Source organism: Egretta garzetta, unplaced genomic scaffold (assembly GCF_000687185.1).
Source record: "Egretta garzetta isolate BGI_Z169 unplaced genomic scaffold, ASM68718v1 scaffold187, whole genome shotgun sequence".
Classification (NCBI taxonomy): Eukaryota; Metazoa; Chordata; class Aves; order Pelecaniformes; family Ardeidae; genus Egretta; species Egretta garzetta.
The window spans coordinates 1,550,443-1,568,922 of record NW_009260342.1 but is presented as its reverse complement, the minus strand read 5'-3'; the positions used below and the strand labels follow the sequence as shown (position 1 = coordinate 1,568,922).

General features: G+C 44.9%; 1 protein-coding gene across 1 annotated transcript in view; it reads right to left on the bottom strand.

Annotated features, from left to right (window-relative positions):
* RASAL2 (RAS protein activator like 2) overlaps positions 1–18,480 on the bottom strand; it is a 124,402-nt gene that overhangs the window by 4,123 nt on the left and 101,799 nt on the right. Inside the window, 10 exon segments of the mRNA XM_035898065.1 lie at positions 854–941; positions 1,441–1,643; positions 3,008–3,142; positions 7,407–8,181; positions 8,183–8,260; positions 9,227–9,426; positions 12,099–12,300; positions 12,972–13,208; positions 14,110–14,254; positions 17,507–17,651. Of these exon segments, the coding sequence (XP_035753958.1) occupies positions 854–941; positions 1,441–1,643; positions 3,008–3,142; positions 7,407–8,181; positions 8,183–8,260; positions 9,227–9,426; positions 12,099–12,300; positions 12,972–13,208; positions 14,110–14,254; positions 17,507–17,651 (2,208 nt within the window).

Below are 18,480 nucleotides of genomic sequence, written 5' to 3'. Positions count from 1 at the left end.
ACAACTTTCTGAAATAACTTGGGTTATTCCTGGAACAGGTCACCTTCTTGTGATTACCTATTAAGGAAAGCTTACAGTTGGAACTACCGAAAAGCCCAGAAGCAGGAAAGATGTCCTCCAAATGCAAATTATCACAAACATAACAAGGCAGGCAGATATCAAACCAGTCCCAGGTTCTGTTGTACAAGCTTGGCTCTCTGGGATCAGCACAGACACAGAAGAAAAGCTGGAATGATCCCACACAATACACCCACATGCATTGCCCACTGGGTCCCACTTTCCACGGCTAACTTGGGTTGACCGAGGCAAGCACTGCAAGGTTTGTGGCAAACTGGGCATTTCTCCAGGGCCGACGTGGACGGTCAGATGGGGTGAAATGCCACGTGTGACATTATACAGGGCAACGCTCCATTGCAAGCATTCTCTTTTCTCGACTCAAACGTTCAAAGCCATGCTTTTAGCCTGCATAGCTGAGATGCATGCACATGGCGATTAAACTATGCTGGTATGAGGCACAGCTTTTCCAGACTTCCCAGGCCCACGCTCGGAACGATGTCCACACAATGCATCGCTATTCCTTTACCCCCTTGGGATCTCAAAGTAGGAAAGGTTTTGGAGAAGCAATCAGTCCTGTGATTTATTGTCAAGCTGTCTCAAAGCCTAGTGCCAGGCAGTACGGTCTTTATTAATTAACAAACCCAATTCTCTCCTGGAGGGCAGGAAGTCACATGTGCAACACCATGGGCCATTACTGGCTTGGGAGCTAGATAACAGTGCTGGGGCGGGAGGACAGGGGAAAATAATGGGTTCTACGCACAGAACACTTGGTTCTTGGAGATCCTGAGCTCCTTACCTGTGCATCAATTATCTTCTGCTTTGCATCGATGACAGCTTGCATCTCTGCGTGATCCTTCTTCAGCTCCTCTTCAACTGCCATGAGTCTGATGAGCAAGAAGAGGTACGAATTAGGACACTTCAATACTATTCCAGAGTGTTTCAGGTACTCTGGCCTGTTGGTTTGACTTCTCTGATTGCCCTGGCTCTGTGAGAGAAGAATTCTGCTGCACTCGGAAATGTTTATCTATCCATCTGGCTCTCCCAATTGTCTAACCTTGTTATTCTCAAATGGACATTGCCAAAAGTGCAACTGCTCTGAAAAACTACTGCCTGGAGTACAGATTCCACACAAGGCAAAAAGACCTGTTAGAAGTACAACAGAGAGCAGGGTAAAAAATTCCTAAATCTTTTCCTTCGCTCTCCTGGCAATCTGCGGCAAGTTTCCGTGCCCGCATCCCCATTTCATCACCTCTAAGGCAGGATGATGGCAACAGTCCAGAGATGTCAAGAAGCCCATGCAACTACCTTCTTTAGTGTCAAAGAGAAATGTGACACAGGGGAGGCTGCTCGTCCTGCACAGTCCCAAGCTTTCCAAAGCCTCACCTGCTGATGATGCTTTTCATCTGGCTGTCCTTCTCCTCCTGTTGCCTGCGCAGCCTCTCCTCACTGTCTTCCAGCCTAGACTTGTACTCCATCAGCAGCTTCTGCATTTGCTGCTCTTGCACCAGGAGCCGCCGCTCATACTCCTCCAGCCGGCGACTTGACACCTTCAGGCGCTCCTTCAGCTTGGCTATCTCTTGTTCATACTGCAGGTGGAAGGAAAGAAGGAAAGAATCAGATGCAAAGGAAAAAGGAGGAGATCAGATCATTATAATCTTCTACTGCTGTTCAGAGAAGGTCACTGTTTTTTTTAATGAAAAATAAATTGATAGAAGTAAAGGAAATGACAAGCAAACACAGACAAAGGGCACGTAGGCTCCCACTGAGCATTAAGCTATTCCTGCACTGTAGGATGTCATTCTGTAGCACAATTTAAGCTGTCAGAGGGCTCTGACCTGGCACCTCAGCCCTGACCTGTAACATCCCCAGTTACTCCAGACTCAAGCAGTTCCCAGACAGGAGCTGCTAATAGTTCTCAACTGCAAAAATGTCCCAGGGTGACCAAACTTACAAAATTGACCAGTATGGGACCCAAATCACTCATTTTTCAGGACCTAATCAAGGCATGAAACCACATGTGAAGACAGAGCAAATCATTCACTACAGAACAGAGTCCGTAAGTTTACTTCACTGAGGTTTTGTTCTTCTTACTGTCTCTGTGGACAATCACTTCTGCAACAGTGCAATGAATCTCAACATATTCCACTTTGGTTTGGGTTCACTCACCTTTCTCAGTAATCCTACGTTCCTGCCTCTGGGCCACTGAGTTCTCCTCCTCACTCCCTGCCTTCTCAAAATATCAAACCTCTTACTAAACTTCATCACCATAGCAGCATAGAGATGTAACTGTATATGGAAAAATGGTATCTACTCCTGAAAATAAATACACTTTTAAAAAAAAAAAAAAAGATCATGGATGTTTCTGTGTAGCCCAGAAACACTGTACTAGTGTTTCTAGGTGACAGGCATTTGCCTCAGGTGAAGCCCAAGAAAAAATTTGAATGCAACTACTGATGAAGATTGAATTGCATTTACAGAGCCTTGTACAATCACTTAGCATCTCCTAAGCTATACTCAGTTGGGTTAACAATCTTTTTTTTTTTTTAATGCAGTTTAATGATCACTAAAAAAATTTGCAAGCAGAGAAAAATGGCATCTATAGTGTTGTCATAAAAAATAATGACTTGAGCAGGATCTAATACACTTAGGCAGTGTGACTCACGATGCAATGTAAGTGCCAAATACCAGGCTGTAACGTACAAACTCTTGGCTGTGTCAGTTTGCACCCGTTTGACATGCTACAGCCCATACCTGGGTTCATCTGTGATATGGGACATTGTGTTGCAGATGTGTGTGACAGCATGTACAGCTGGAAGTTACACCAATCCAACCTGTGTTGGACAGCATGACTCTGGCACAGCAGCACCTGAAAGCCCTTCTGAACTCAGCTGCGGGGTGGGCAGGACTCGCCGTCAGTCCTCGAGTCGGCTGCATACAGGATAAAACCTACCTTCTCAGCATGCTTGACTTCATCTGGATTCTGCTCTGCGTCCTCCTCTACTTCTTCATACTGCCCGTTATTGAGAACCCACGCAGCCGTCCTTTCCACCGGTGACATCGTGGCAGAATCCACAGGTGACTGAACCTGGAGCACAGATACCTGTAAGCATTCTTCAGAGAAACTACACAGGAATCAGCTCTAAAATGCAGTTTATTTGGAGGAGAAAGATGACTGTGAATCTGTCAGTCTTGAAGGACCCCCAAAACCTCTCTTGCAGAGACACCTCATCCTTCCTTGACTTTGGACCCCACAGCATTTACCTGAGTCCCTCAAAAACCAACATACTTGAGAAATTTTTCTTCCTCGCTAAGTGAGCTTCTCTCTGGAAAAGTTCTTGCTTCCAAATCCTGTTCACATCCACCTTTCCCCTTTGCCAGATTTTCAGTAAGGCTTTCTCAACCTGTGATTTTTCTCACCAAGAAAACAGAGTGACGCAGCTTTGCTTGCAGCCTGCTCGGGTAAGACAGATTGGTTCCGTTGGAGTACTGAGGAGCTTAACTTGGGAGCAGCTTTCTCAGCCAGGCTGCAGACAGACCTTGCGATGGAGGATGGCTTGGATACCAGACAGCACAGCGGTACTTACAAGTGGCGAAGAGGTGTAACATTAGCACTGTAGCGCCTATCAGATTTAGATGGTCTATTGTAGCACATACAGCCAGACAAGGCTGTAAAGGGAAGTCAGGGCCAGCAGTGCTTACTGGAACTGTAGAACATCACCAGCGGCTACCCTCTTTAAGGGAATCCAAAAAGCAAGCCAAGAAAAGAAACAAGAAACTCCCCACCCGGTTGGGGGAAATACAGCTTGCTACAAATTCCAAGCAATTTTCATGGACAAAGACAAGTTTATAAGCACAGGAATTAGCATAATTACCCCTGAAAGAGCAACACTGTCTTAACTTTTTGAGAAATGTGGAAGATCAACTTCACCACCACAACCCCCCCCAACTGTGGCTTCTTTTTGTGCTCATTTCGGTATTGTGCCAAAGTGAAATGTGCTCCACGGCAGGGGGATTCTGAAGCCTTGGTTTCGACAAGGAGCTCTTTACGTGGGAATAGCAGCTTCTTTACGCGAGTCTGGCGAGGGATCTCGTCAACCTCCGTTTCTGTTTCTCTTGCTGAGGAGGGCAGAGCGGGCGAGTGCCGCACACGTCCTGCCGCCAGCTCTGGCCAGAGGATCTGCTCGTCCTGAGCAGCAACGAGGACTCCAGCACTGGAAGGAGCCTCAGCAAGGATGGGCATAAAGGCAAAGGAAAGGAGTAGGAATTAGGCAAAAATCCCTGGCTTCAGGCAGAGGCCTTTTCGCTAGAAGGAAGCCTTCACAGCAGAAAGGCTAACAGTCCCTTTCAAGTGCCATGTGTGTGACAGCCTGGCAAAGCTCCTTAATAAGATTTTTTTTTTTTTTGATGGCGTTTGCTGTGAGGCAGCCATGGCAAGGGAGACTACGAACTACGTACAGCTCTGCCACCAGGAATTAGGAACAGCTATGGGTGAGCAGTGTCACCGTTCACTGGAGGACTGAGATAGCAGAGGGGCGACTATCAACTTCATCACCAGCCTTGTAACAGACTGCTGCCAAGCAACTTTGCAAGCTGTAGGACAGAACATGTTCAGCAACCAAACTCAGAAAACCTACAAAGACCAAGCGGATGGCGAGCACTTCACACGCTAACGGGTTATGAGTTATACTCTAATGAAAAGGGGGGGAAAAAAAGAAAAAGCCTGCTAGTAACATGTATTAATTCCCCTCTTTGCCTCTCTTCCAGAGGAACACACTGACATTTCTGTTCCCACCTACCTACTAAATGGAAATGGAAGGCAAAAAGTGACCTCTCCCAGCAGACAAAGGGCCTAGCTCTATATTCAGAAACAAATGGGACTTGTAGAGAACAGAGTCTAATAATTATAACGCCCACAAAGCATGCCTAAAGAGTACATGCCCAGAAAGAACATGCCCAACTTCTCTTTTCTCTTTTTCTTTTTTAAATAAGAACAGAATTCCACAACACGATTTGCAATTAAAAGGACGCAATGGAATTTGCCTCAAAAAAAATGTTGGCCACTCGATTTGGCACACTTCAAGACATTTCTCAAGGGTGTGGGGAAGGAAAGAACAAATTGATTTCTCTGAATAAAGTACGAGCAAGTACTCTAATGAATCCAGAGAAAACAATTAGCATGGAAAGTGGAGTGGAAAAATAAGTAGATGCACATCGCCTGCAAGAGGGGGTAGGAGACTTCCCTGAAGCCAGTCGTAGTCGCAGGCATCCATGAAACTGAACGTAAAAAGTAACCGGAGAAGAGGGAAGTCTGAGATGTCACTTGGATGCTAAACAAGCAAAGGTTTTACTTGGGCGCAGTTGGGTAATCAGCAATGTAAGACAAGAAGAGGCAGGGGTTTGCAAACAGCTAACTGAATATTTCTTGTAATACACACAGGGCAGAAGCCACCTGTGTAAGGTGTACGCACAAAGACTGGAGTCGAAACACCCTTACTTTCTCCTCCTTATCCTAACACCTTCTGAGTAAAGCTGCCTTTGCGTATTTGTGTAGGCACTCTCCGTAACAAGCCCTGAGGAAAGGTACCAGCTCCCCGGGGGGTTTTGGCTAGGACATGGCACAGAACCGTACAGTAAAACCCCACAGATCATACAATACAAGTTCACACCAGACGCCTGAGAACTGCAAAGGGAGTTTATCCTTCAAATTTATCCCCGTTACTGGCCTAAAGATTTCCTACCACCTCTGCACTAGGCTTAGTTGTATTCAATATATTTTACTTATCAACCCCTCTATGCCCAAATGTAAATCACACGCTCCAAAGGAGGACACAAGCATATGCACTTCAAATAATATGCAATTACTTTTTTTGGTATTACTAACTTGGCATAATAGCCTTTGCTTTGTGATTCAGTGTTTCTGATCTCCTTGTACTTTAATGAACTGGAGGTATCAAAGTAGTTTTGAAGCCCTGATTGCTCCTGGGTTCCCAGGCATCATCCAGATTTTTCCTCCTTTCGACTGTAACATTCATGAGTTTGCCAAGCAGCAGGGATACCAGTAAGACCTTTGGCAGAGCAGGAGCTCACACTGGCAACTAAATTCTTCTGCCAGCTTTACCCTAAAAGCCAAAAAGCCTTCCCCCTGCATAACTGTGCCTTCACCAGAGCTTCTGCCAACAGGGCTACGGCAGCAAGGAGGACCACAACCTCCTGCACCTTGCGGATGTAGCTTCCCCAGCAGCTTGGTGCAGTCTCAACCTCAGTGGCTGCAACTTTCTGGAGAGCAAGTCCTCACTGGTGCCTGTGTGCAGAGCAGCATCCTTTCTAGAAGGTCGTGTGGAGAGCAGGAGCTTAAAAAATTTCCTTCAATACTAGGTAAGATAAATTAAACATGAGTATGTTTACCCTCACAGTGACCACAGAAGAAAACACTTAACCCCAAGGAATAGCACACGTGTTGCCTTCAAGAGCCTTACCCTGCCCAGCTGATAAGTCTGTATGCACTAATATGAGATTCTGAAAAACGACCACCTTCCCTCTGGCCTGCAGATAGAGACATCTTCTACCTTCGCTGTAGTGCCAAGCATTTAAATACCTTTCTCTTTAACATCAAACTGATTTTCATATGCAGCAAATTCCAACAGGATTTTTTTTTTTTTAAGGTAAAGGAATGTTGGCTTTTTGACAGGACAGTCTTGATTTACAGTCGCCTATAAACAACTGATAAAGTGCATTAGGAGTTGGTACGTATAAGCACCCCTCTCCAGAAAGTGTTTGCATTATTCATAGTTTGGGATGATTAATGAAAAAGCAGTATTTATTTGGGGACCAGCAACAGATTGTTGCATGATGGTGAACTATAGATTTCTCCACACTTAGGACAGCTGTACACACTTATTATTTTAGCAGCAGTTTATTCTATGATATTTTATCTTTGTTTATTGCTCTGTTTTTAGGTAGCTATGCTTTTAAATCAGCACCACAGGGCAAATGCATTCTCATTTGACAATCTTAACTACAATTTGGAACACAGCTTCTCTTTTTTTTTTATTCAGGGAAATTTTCAAGTTTTGTTTCTTTCAGCAGGCTTGCTGCTACCTTAGAGAACGCAAAACATTTTTTTTTAAATTTAGTACAAAAGCATCCAAAAATAATAGGTAAGCTAGGCTTGCCAAGCTTGTAAGGGTAACAAGCACGACTATTTCTTACACTTACTACTGGCCACTCGCTTAAGTGCCAGCACTCTTGATTCGACACAGTTCAACCTGAAGGTCAAAAAGCTCTGAAGGTGAATGCAGCAATCGGCTAAACATCAAAGCAGAAAGCACCTGGAAAAAGGCTTTCCTTACCTGCTGTGTTTGTTGCCTCTGAATTGCCCTCACCTTTGGGACAGGGCTCTCTCTAGAGGAGGAGGACTGCTGCCGGGACCGGCTCCCATTCTGAATGGGTTCAGTCACCATGGCCCCCGACACTCCCGACATGCTGCCCGTGCTCCGCAAGGAAGCGCTGTGTGGCAAGGACTGCGGTGCTTTGGCCCTGGCACCCAGCCCGGCTTGGTCCATTTTGCGGATCTGTGCTTGGCTGCTGCTGTTCTGGCGGGGCAGCGCGATGGGGACGTGCTTGTCTGGGACTGTGTGGCGCCGGGAGAAGTCCTCACTCTGCGTGCTGCGCTTGGTGAAGTCCTCCATGCTGCTGTTGCTGGGTCCGCTAAGTTTGAAGTCTTCGCTGTTGCTTCGGCTCCGAGAACTGGCAGTGCTCAGGTTCTCCAGGCTGGAGTCCACAGAGGCCTTCGGCATTGGCGGGGTTGGGTTGTTGAGATGGTAAACTGGGTTCTGGAACGACAGAGGCTGGAGGCTGCCCTGTTGGTTCAAAGCCGGGTGCAGAGGCCTTCTCACCTGGGGAGCGCTCTGGGGCGTGCTCTGAGTTTCCCACAGCTGTTTGATGTTCGCCACCTGTGCGATAGAGAGCTGGCTGCCGGCCAAGCGCAAAGGCACATCGTGCATGATAGAAGCATGGTCACTGTGAGCCGTGTGAGGATCCTGCAGGTCCATGAGAGAGATGCTACGTCCATTGGGCAAGACACTTTCCCTTTCATCCTTATCCGAGTAAGTCATGCTCTGGGTGCTGAACCAACAGTAAGGTCTTGCCCCTGAAATATCCATCTACGTTTTCTTGGGTTGGAGACTTCAGCTTATGCAAGTCACTGTGGAGTGGAAAGGAATTTGGTTAATTTTTAAGCAGCCAAGAGATCTGTCCCAGAGAAGTCTTTCTACCTCATTTAACCTCCTCCCCTCATACGAAAGCTTCAAGGAACTAGATTTCCTTTTATGAGCTCTTTGCGTTCAAGTCAGAACACACTCTTCCTTAATTACCACTTATCTTTGAGAATTACGTTTGATTCAAGAAATGCTTCGTCTTTATTTTTCCACAGGTGAAATGCAAACCATTCCCACCAAATCCTTCCCCCTTAAACACTTCTGTCTCCGGCGAGACTTCAGAGCAGTTCAGATCCCATTTAACTCTTTGCCAGAGCTGTGTATTGTGGGCGCCTGAAGACTGAACAGGAGTTGTGCCAAGGATCCTGCAGGTCCAGACGTAAGCTCAGAGGGCAGGGGCTTCCACATGACCAAACTGGCCCTCATACCTGACAGTGCAGAAACTACTCTGAGACCCCAGTATCCAAGCTCTTTGGCAGTTCTGCTGTGTCACAGCTTTTTGCTTCAGATTAACAGCTATTACAGTGTGAGAAATGCTGCACCAAACAGAAGAGGGACTGTTTTTTGCTATTCCACCAGTAACAAGTTCCACCTACAGCCCAGTTTTTCCATTAGCAGTAAATAAGCGGCACGGTCACCAGAAGGAAACATTATGGCTGACTACGCATCTGGCCACTCAGACTGGCAGTAAATTGCAAAACTGTTTTTTAGCAGCTGAAGCCATTGACTCCTAGAGACACGCTGGAGTCCTGGGTAAGTCAAAAGCTTCAGGTCTCCAGGGCCACCTCGTGCACCCTCTTACTAGGACTGTGTGTTCTCTGTGACGGAGGCCCAAGCTCCCCACTCTGACAGCTGGCCTGGGCAGACAGCTCAGGTGATGAAGCACTCAACCCTGAACAGGCTTAACCAACCCCCTTACCCACATCTTCCCTTGAGCTCTGGCTGTTACGTACCCATCAGTGGGGTCCTCAAAAATCTTCTGAAGCCCTGAGGAGAGACTGCCACTGACATTTGGACTAGAGCTGTGCTCAGTGAAACGCCTCAGCTGCTGCTGTATCGGTGTAGGGTTGGTCATTGATTTGGTGATATCAGCAAGAATACGAGGAAGAGGTCCCAGTTTTGCCACGGTCGCCTGTAGGAAGGAATTTTCACCCTAATTGGACAACAAGCACCGCGACATCCGCCAGTTTTTTTGATAACGATGCACAGAGGCGGAAGGGTGGAGGTGGAAGGAAGGAGGGTGGGTGGTTGTGTGCGGGTGTGCCAGGACCGTAATGCAGTGTTACGGAGCAGCGTAACCACGGCGACGAGATGGATGGAGGAGACGAAACGGGGTGCAGCAGACATTGAGGAAAGAAAAGGAAATAGAAAAGAAATTAGGATTGACCCCCAAAAATAAAAATCATGCTCAATAAAACAAAACTATTGCCATTCCAATGCAAAACTATCATGCAAAGCAAACTAAGTCCAGGATGGGTGAGGTCAAAGTGAAAACTATGGTATCTACTCATTAAAGGGCATTCAAAGACTACAGATTCAGCTAGTGGGGGGGAACTTTCCAGGCAAAGGGTGTCATGTGGTAAAGGAAATGCATGCCAACAGACAAGGGGATGCGGCATTCAGGGGGATCATGAAAGAATCGCAAGGGTTGAGGGGGTTGGGGAAAGGGAAGGTTTTCATTTCGTAAGCCTTTCACTTTTGGCACTGGCGCACTGATGCCATCTTCTGTAGCGCCCCGTTACCAAAATCTAAGGTGTTTTTCCCCACTTAAAAGTGAAAAATAACTGCATGAAGACATCAACGATCCCAACATTATCACACCAGCTTGGGATTAAAAGTGTAGCTGCTTGTTCATTTATGCATTAGCTCAGTGTTGGTCAGGCCTAGGGTAAGAGCAGCTGACCTTCCAGCAAGGAAGGCTGCTCGTTCAGGCTCTTTATTTTTCTCCCCTCTTTGGGTCACTGCTGGTTATAACATCTACAGGGCATCTTCAGCTTCTTGGGGCTGCAGGAAGAAGGTGAAAGTGCTGGAGGTTTATAATAAAAGTAAAACTCTGCTACAAAGATAATGTTCTTTTCAAAGATATCCTTATTGTTCTTGTAAGCAGGTATTCAGTCAGTCTGGATCCAGAGAAAGGTCTCTGTACACTTTTGTATAGCACCACTTCTTTGTCTATTAAAATCTCTGAGGTGACTTCTCTCATAATTTCCCCGTCATTACCTACAGTAAACCAGTATTGCAATATAACTTTACCCCTTAGTTCTCTTTTTTGCAAACCACTATACCAGCTCCCAAGGGCCTGTTAGGATAGATCCATGCATCTAGCCTACAGAAAGAGCAAAGCAGAGCTGCTTTGATGGTTTGTCCAGGTCTGGCTCCTCCCTTTCCTCGCTGCCCAAGACAATTACCGCCCTTGCATTCAGAGAGCAGCTCACAGTGACTAACAGCAAGTCCAAAGATCCATTTGCGGAGCTGGGTTTCTTTTGACCTAATGCCTGACCAGCTGGAGGGAGATGGCAGCCTTCCCTGTGCTGGGGGGTTTACCCCAATTTGTAGAAATGGAGGATCCAGTCTTTTGAGTGCTCACTTTGCCTGTTTTCCTGAGGCTGCTGAACTGCCTTTATAGCTGACTTTGCTGCCTGTGACATTTTGAGTGCACACTGTGTGCATGTATGAGGGAAATAGAAAAACAAGATCATAAATTGTTATCAAACTAAGATTAACCAAGATTAATGTATATTGCCTTTTTGAGTCAAGGATATTTCAATTTACTCTGATGCAACAAGCTCTGTTTTCTGTTTTAAATAATGTACCTTGAGAAAACAGACACCCAACAAATAACTATTGTGGCAAACCTTAATGCAATAAAAATATTAAGAGTGCATTGCAATTCACCTCACCTCTCCAGTTTCAAAAGAAATATAAATGGAAGACGGACAAAATAACACACCTCTAAAAGTTGAAATATGGAACAGTTTCAAGCACTTGCAAAAAAAAGAATGACTCACAGCTCAGCTTTTCTGGGTCTTATCAACTACTTTTGCTATCAAGGTTTTAATGATTTTGGATCCTGCAAAGCCACATAGCTAAGGAAGAGCAAACTACTGCCCTTTCTCCTTCAATAGCTGAACAGAAGTAATGCTTATTGCTGGCGATGCCTGTTGCGATCAGCAGAACAGAATCTGGACAGCGTATCTGACCCCAGCACAATACGTGGCAGAAAGCATCTTGCTTTTGTTACAGGATAAAACTGAGAATTGATCCAGGTTTTTACATGGCATCCTCTTGTATACTAAAAACTAATCCAAAGACTACAGAAATGAGAACATCTTGGCACACTTTGGATCGGGTCTTTAATGAGTACAGGTTCTGCCTGGCCAACACATCGCTCCATCGGAGCGGGGCAGGGCCGGGCCTGGTGTGCAGCAAAGCACCTCCATTAGCATCAAAAAGGGCACTCCAACATTTTCATTTTCTGTCCAAACACCCTCCCTTTTTTCCAGCTCGCTCATGAGAAAGGACCGGCTGCTCAGGGAATTCCAGGTCTACTTTTAAGCGCTGCCCTCTCTGCCATTTAACACTGGTCCTGACTTTAAGGCTCTGCAAGATGTTTGTGCTACTGCTGAAGCCCAACCACTCCAGCCCCGATCTGCAATCACGGAAAGAACGATTGTGAAATACCACTCTCAAACATTCCTCTCAAAAGCTGTTGAGTAAGTTCTCCCCAGAGCAGGCTTCAGCTGCTCCCTTGATGTTTCCTAGTGTTTACTGTTGCTACGATACAATCGCCGGATTCACCCTCCTGGGCCTCCAGCCTGCTTTTACCTTATCAAGTTGGGACACAACCTCCCATAAGAGGGAATGCAAAACTGAGAGCTCTCTGCCCAGGTCGATGTAGCCCTCAAATCCAGGCATGTTTGAGATGGTATCTGGATTAGAGATCTCCAGGAGAAAACGCTTCATTCCTCCCCACTCATGTTCCAAAAAGTCATTCATGAAGGCCATATACTCTTCCTTATTACCAAACCTGCAAGAAAGGGGAGGGGGGGAAACCCAGTCAATAACTTCCACACAAAATACAGAGTACAAGTGCTTACAGACAGTTACTTAAATGCTTAACTTTAGACCCGCCTTTCTGAAGATTTGGTTTGGAAGGAAAAAAAAAAAAAAAAAGGACAATTTTTTTTTAAGAGATTCACTGCTTTCTTGGAGTTATTTAAATACTAGTAATTCACTGTTCGTATTATGATCAAGGATCAAGACATCTCTCCCCCCTCCCTCCCACAGATACCCTTTCTCTTCCCCCCAGGACCTTTGTATCATTCAGCTGGGAATTCTGGAGGAAGAAAGGAAGAAAATCACGATCCTTGGTGGGAACAGGCTTTTTTTCTTTTGAAATAGCGTACACACTGACATGCTAATGCGTGGCTCTTCTTGGTTTTATACTGTGTCCCCTCTACCGAATTCAACACAGCTCAAATCTGCATGTGAAAAGGACAATTGCTGAGGTGTCTCAAGGGGAACTGCGTTCACATATAAGTGAGAAGTTCCCTCCTTTTCTAAAGCTGACTTCAGTGTGACAGAGAATCAGCTGCCTGCAAACACCACTACCAAGCCAGGCTCGCCTTGCTCCATAGTAACCTGCAGCGACTTGCACCCTAGAGGCACAGGTTTCAGTTTTCAGTTGCCACCACCTACTTAGCAAAATTGGCGAGATTCTGAATGACTTTAGCAATAAGCGTGAGTGTGCGAGATGTCCGGTCATCAGGGTACTCCTGCATGAGGCTGAAGAGGCTGGGGGACATGATAGCAGGGCACAGGAAGCGGAGGAAGAGGGAGGCACTGATCAGGCGTTCACTGATGTCCTGCTTGCCCCTGCTCAGGCACTGCTGCTTCCAAGATGCAAATACCTCCTTCAGCTCACGAGGGAACACGCTGAAAAACAATAAACCGGGAAATCAAAATCGCGTAGGCAGCGAGATGCAACAAGTTGAATGGGTGACCAATCACCTGAAGTAATTATCTGTGAGAAAACATCATCGGCTCTTTTTTCATTTTTCCTTTTCCCTCTCTAGGCTGGGAAATGTCATTAGGTGTCTATTCTTAGATCCCCATTTAATCTGCTGATACTTAAGGAGTCTTTAAAGCATCCCTTGTTCATATCTGTTAAGTGGAGCCATTTTCAGACACACCGATTTGCAAGCTAAGAACTACTTATCCATTGTTACCCTGGAGCGAACAGGGTGTCAGAATATTAAAAACAAACTGAACCAAGCTGAACTCATCTCCACAACTGAAATTTTTATTTTGCCTGTTGAGTGCTCTCAAAATTTCATATGTGCTTCGTCCTGAAGTAGAAAGGCTGTTCTTCTTCCACTAGTACTCAGAAACAGAGATTAATAGAAATCTCTCTGCCAATGTGTCCTCCCCATGATCTCCTGTTCAATTCTACAGATCTAAAGGGCCTGAAAGTTTTCTATACACATCAAAACTTTCAGTTTATCAATCCAAGTTTAAGCTAAGCTGTTACCTTCTCTATTCCCTCCTTATTCAGTCACAGCTCAGTATGTGTTCCCTTGGCAGCGTATTTCAGCAAAAGCTCCTGTCAGGTATGGTGTGTGGGACTGGAACGCCTCAATTTGGGCACAAGTTCCACCTGCAATATGGTGTCACATGTAGGAAGGTAGCGAGGAAAGGAAATGAAGGCAGTCTCAGAAGATAGATGGGTCTATGCCATTTCCCTGTACAACTGCTGCTTTCTCATCTTCAGAGGAGGAATGGGCACCCTCTAAGCAAATGACCTAATCAGGGAGGAAGGGGAAGGGAGATGCCTCACCAGTAAGAATTGATAATCTTGCAGAAGGCCAGCTCACAACACATTTTCAGGTTGCTCTGATGATCTGTTAGTTCACTGGATGAACATTTGCTGGGATCCACTTCACAGTTTTCATCTGACTCATACAAAGCCTTGATAAACTCCCCTGGACAAAGGCAAGAGGATGACAAACCAGGGTAGTTACATGAAAAGCCTCCTTGACACATCTTTAAATCCTGCTTACGGCAACTGCCTTTTCTGCGCCCTGGGTCTGCAATACAGCCTCCAGACACCAGATGTTGGGGACACGACTCCTCCCAGCTCCGTGCCGGATCAGACGGCTGGTGCTCTGACGCCTCAGCCTCCTGCGCCCTCACCACCCCCAGATACAGGTGCAAAACAGCATGGCTTTGCTCACAAACCCCACAGACACTTCACTTACAGCCTGAAGAATAGGATTCCACTTTGCATTCAACTTGTATTATCAACCATAAAATGATCCACAGTCTTAGAAATGAAGCTGTGCCATTTGTCCTCAAGATCTTCCCAGGAAATGCACTTGACAATGCTGTTTATTATTTCTAAATTTACCATTTTAAAAAATTTTTTAAAATGTCACCTTGCTCTTGGATAAGAGTAATACCTGAGTGCTAGCTAGAGACTGCTAATTTTCTCAGCCTCTTTTATCAACACCTTACAACATTTTTATAGCCTGCATGTTCAAAAATCCGTTGTATTTCTGTCATCCTTCTCTTAGGGCATCACAACAGAAACTGGCCACACAGAAAAACAGATAAAGTTTCCTTTGTTTGACATATTGGAACAAGCTACTTACTAATTTTCCTCCTGTATATGCTAGTACACCAAGTGATTTTTCAACTGTTGTTGTTCACTAGGAAAAACTCTTTATTCGCTCATTTAATGATTCAATGTCTTTTAAGTTCACCTCCTCAGATCATCTTGCTGGCTCTGAGCTAACACCACAAGGCTTGTTTGTGCAAAAGGCTTTTGTTTTTTTGTCTTTGTTTTCATAAAAACCCTTAAACACCTCCCAGCTTCCCTCCCTGAATCTCCAGTCAGCAGTGTTCTTGCAAGCAAAGCAGGCAGCATATTTTCTTAAGCTTTTTTGTTGTTGTTGTTGGGGTCCAAACCATTTCTGCTGAGGGCACCTAGATCACTTATTTGCAAAACTCTCAGCATCGCTTCTGTTGAGTCAATTCTGTTTTAACTGTTGTTTATTTGATTTCCCCCCCACCACCCCTCCTTAAACACATTTGAAACTTACTCTTTGTGGTCCACAAGAGCCTGCCTTAATCATATATTTAAGATGCTCTTACAGATGTATTAAATAGCTAACACCAAGCATAATGTTGTTAATCCTTTCAAAGAACATGGCATCTGAGCAAAATGACATTTAAAACTTGACAAAGAATTAGATGGGTATATTGTCATGAGCAACCTTGCCCTGAGCTACAGACAAGCTGGATGACCTTAGGGGGATTTTCCATCTCTCACATCTATGATTTACAACCTTATCACTCAGCACCAATGCTCTAAATGATGTATTAGAAGTCATTAATTTTACAATATTTTTATGTAATTACTGCACATTAAGGGGCTTGCAGTCAAATGTAATATACTGGTCCCACAGCTGATCGTTCAGTCTGCTGAAAACCCTAGCACAAAGTAATAGCCTGCTCATTTCTCCATACTAGGCGAGAGCCTAGCACTGTGACTTACGCTCAGCAGTTCCACCCATGAGAATAAGACTACCAGAACAGGCTCATTACACTTAAGAAATGACCAAAAGGCGTATAATCACAGACCTGACTATACTGACCCTTGGAGCACTAATTTAGGCAGCTGTCTCCTTGATGACTTGCCAGTGTCTGGGATTGCTAAGGACAAGCGAGACTGCTGGGAAAGCAAACTGCCTTGTGTTGTGTGTGTGTGTGTGTGAAAGGATGTGGTGTGGGACTTGGCTTTGGTCTGATCTTGCTTCTCTTGTATCAATTTCCAAAGCTTTCTTCATCCAAGAAACAGCAGGGGGATGGGTGGCTCATTGTGCAACCTTGGGTAAGAAAGATTGTGTGGAGTTGGTAAAAGCCAACTGTAGCGAGGCTGTGAGTTTCTTCGGAAGAGAGCATGCACATTTTGGTCCTCTTTATTGCAATTCTAGTTGCGTGGCCAGTAATTCCCAGGACAGTGGCTTATGAGTAGAGCAGAACCTTTTGGTGGAGAGGGGGCAATAACACAGTTATCAGAATTCACCCTGGCATGTAACCATAGACATTAAGACCCCACCAGGGGAATGGAATAGGACATCACAGGTTAGCCAGGGAGTTTTAACGAGACAGTGAATAAAGAGCATTTTGGATAAAGGGAGGCAGGAGGCTCCCTAGACAGTCTGCATCTTGATCTCCCGCCCTGTGCTGGTCAGTAGCCCTGTGGCCCCACTCCCTCCACCCATGTTTGTCTAAGGATTTTTGCTGGGGCAAGGTACCAGTTTAAAAGGTTAACAAGGTACCAGTTTAAAAGGTTAACATAAATGTTTATGAATTAATTGCTCCGTGGCAAAGGTAAGGGCTGAGCAAGTCCAAGGGTCACTCTGGAACATGCCAGCATTTGCAATAGGTGCAGCTGAAGCACCTGGAAGTGAGTTTTCTTGTACTATCTGCATTCAGCCCAAATGCTAGGGTGGGCATCTCACACTTAACACTTGTTAACACCATAGCGAACATTTGCTGTTAACTGCAAGGGCAAGTGACTGACTGGAGACGCCCCAGCAATATGCACTTGCGGATAAGAACTTGGGTTGTCAACCAGATACCCCTGAGTATATCTAACCCCCTAGGTGGTGGCACTTTGGCTTGAAGTGTTTTCAGAAGCTTCTTTAAGTAAAAGGAGATGAGTGAAATATATGCTTCACATTCACAACCCGTTCTGAAATCTCCACCTAACTGTATTGCCATGACACAAGGTATCGCTCTCAATTTCCTCTGTTAAACTTTGTGTCAAAATCCCTTTTTAAAGCCTGTTTGTTTATCAGACGGAACAATGACCATTGCCCACAAATCAATTCCAGTATTATACCTCTTTATCACAACTACAGACACAAAAGAAGGTTACCCACAAAAACATAATGCGGTGATACAAACTTTAAGAGGGACTCCGCTATATCAAGTCAAGTTTGCCTTTCCTTGCATGCTACTCCTGCAGGCAACCATAGAGCATCTTCCTCTGTGTGGAGGAAGGGCATCAAGAATAAGAAAGCATGTAGTTTGCTAGACCAGGGCTCTGTGCTGAGGCAGTTCCTTCCCATCCCACATTCCTAGGCATGAGAGGTTTCAGTCATGTTGCAGATGGCTCAGGGTTAGCCCTTGCAATGCAAACAGGCGACAGGCAGGCACTTTCTTACCTAGTGCATCGTGAAGATACTTCTGCCCTACCAACTTTAGGTATTCCTCAATAGCTTTGGTAGCAAGTGTGTTCTCCCTGAAGATCAAGACATCATGCTCCCCACAACGATCTACCTCAGACATCACCAAATCCGTCAAGAAGTCCTGAAGAAAAAGGTCAAATGGCAAGAGGTTATTTTAACCAGACTCAGTCACGCCAGGCTAACTGCAGAAGCCAAGAAGGAAGGATAAACAGAGGAGCCAGAGGATTACTGAAATAATTGCCCAGCTTGGGACAAGGGGTGCAGATGCTACATGTAGTATGGGCCAAGAAAATAACTAGGGATCCTCTTGGGTTTATTGTATTATAGAACACAAATTATAAAGGGAGAAGCAAAAGTCTCTAAAAGAAAACTTTTACAGCCAAGCTTGTGTTTCAGTTTAGAACCTGAACAGAACAGAAACCCTCACCAGTTTGTTTACCAGTGGGTTTGTCTGCTGAAAGAAACAGTTACATTTACCTTTTAATACTGAATATTACATATAAACATGGATTTAGAAATCCAAGATGGAAGTTAGGCACAAGTTCTTACAGCCTGGTGAAATTTAAAGTAAGAAGAATGGCTTATATCAATTAAATTCACAAACCAAATGTGGTTCAGGATTCCAGAAAAAAGTTAACATACTTGCTGTGGATCTATATGGCTTAACTTGAACTTTATTCAAAAGCCCAGGCAGGAATTATCAGCAAGTCTTGCTACAGTGAATAACCTCTTGATATAGGGTCTAATTCTACAGTAATACTTATTTCCTGAAGTGATAACTTGATGTGAGTCAAGAACACTCAGCATTTCACAAGAAATACTCAGTATTTTGCAAGATCCAATTTCAGCCACTGTAAAGTTCTCCAGCAGAGGAAGCATATTTCTCCTTTTTTTTTTTTTTTTTTTTTAAAAAAAAAAAAAACCCAAAAAAAACCCTTTCCAAAAAAAAA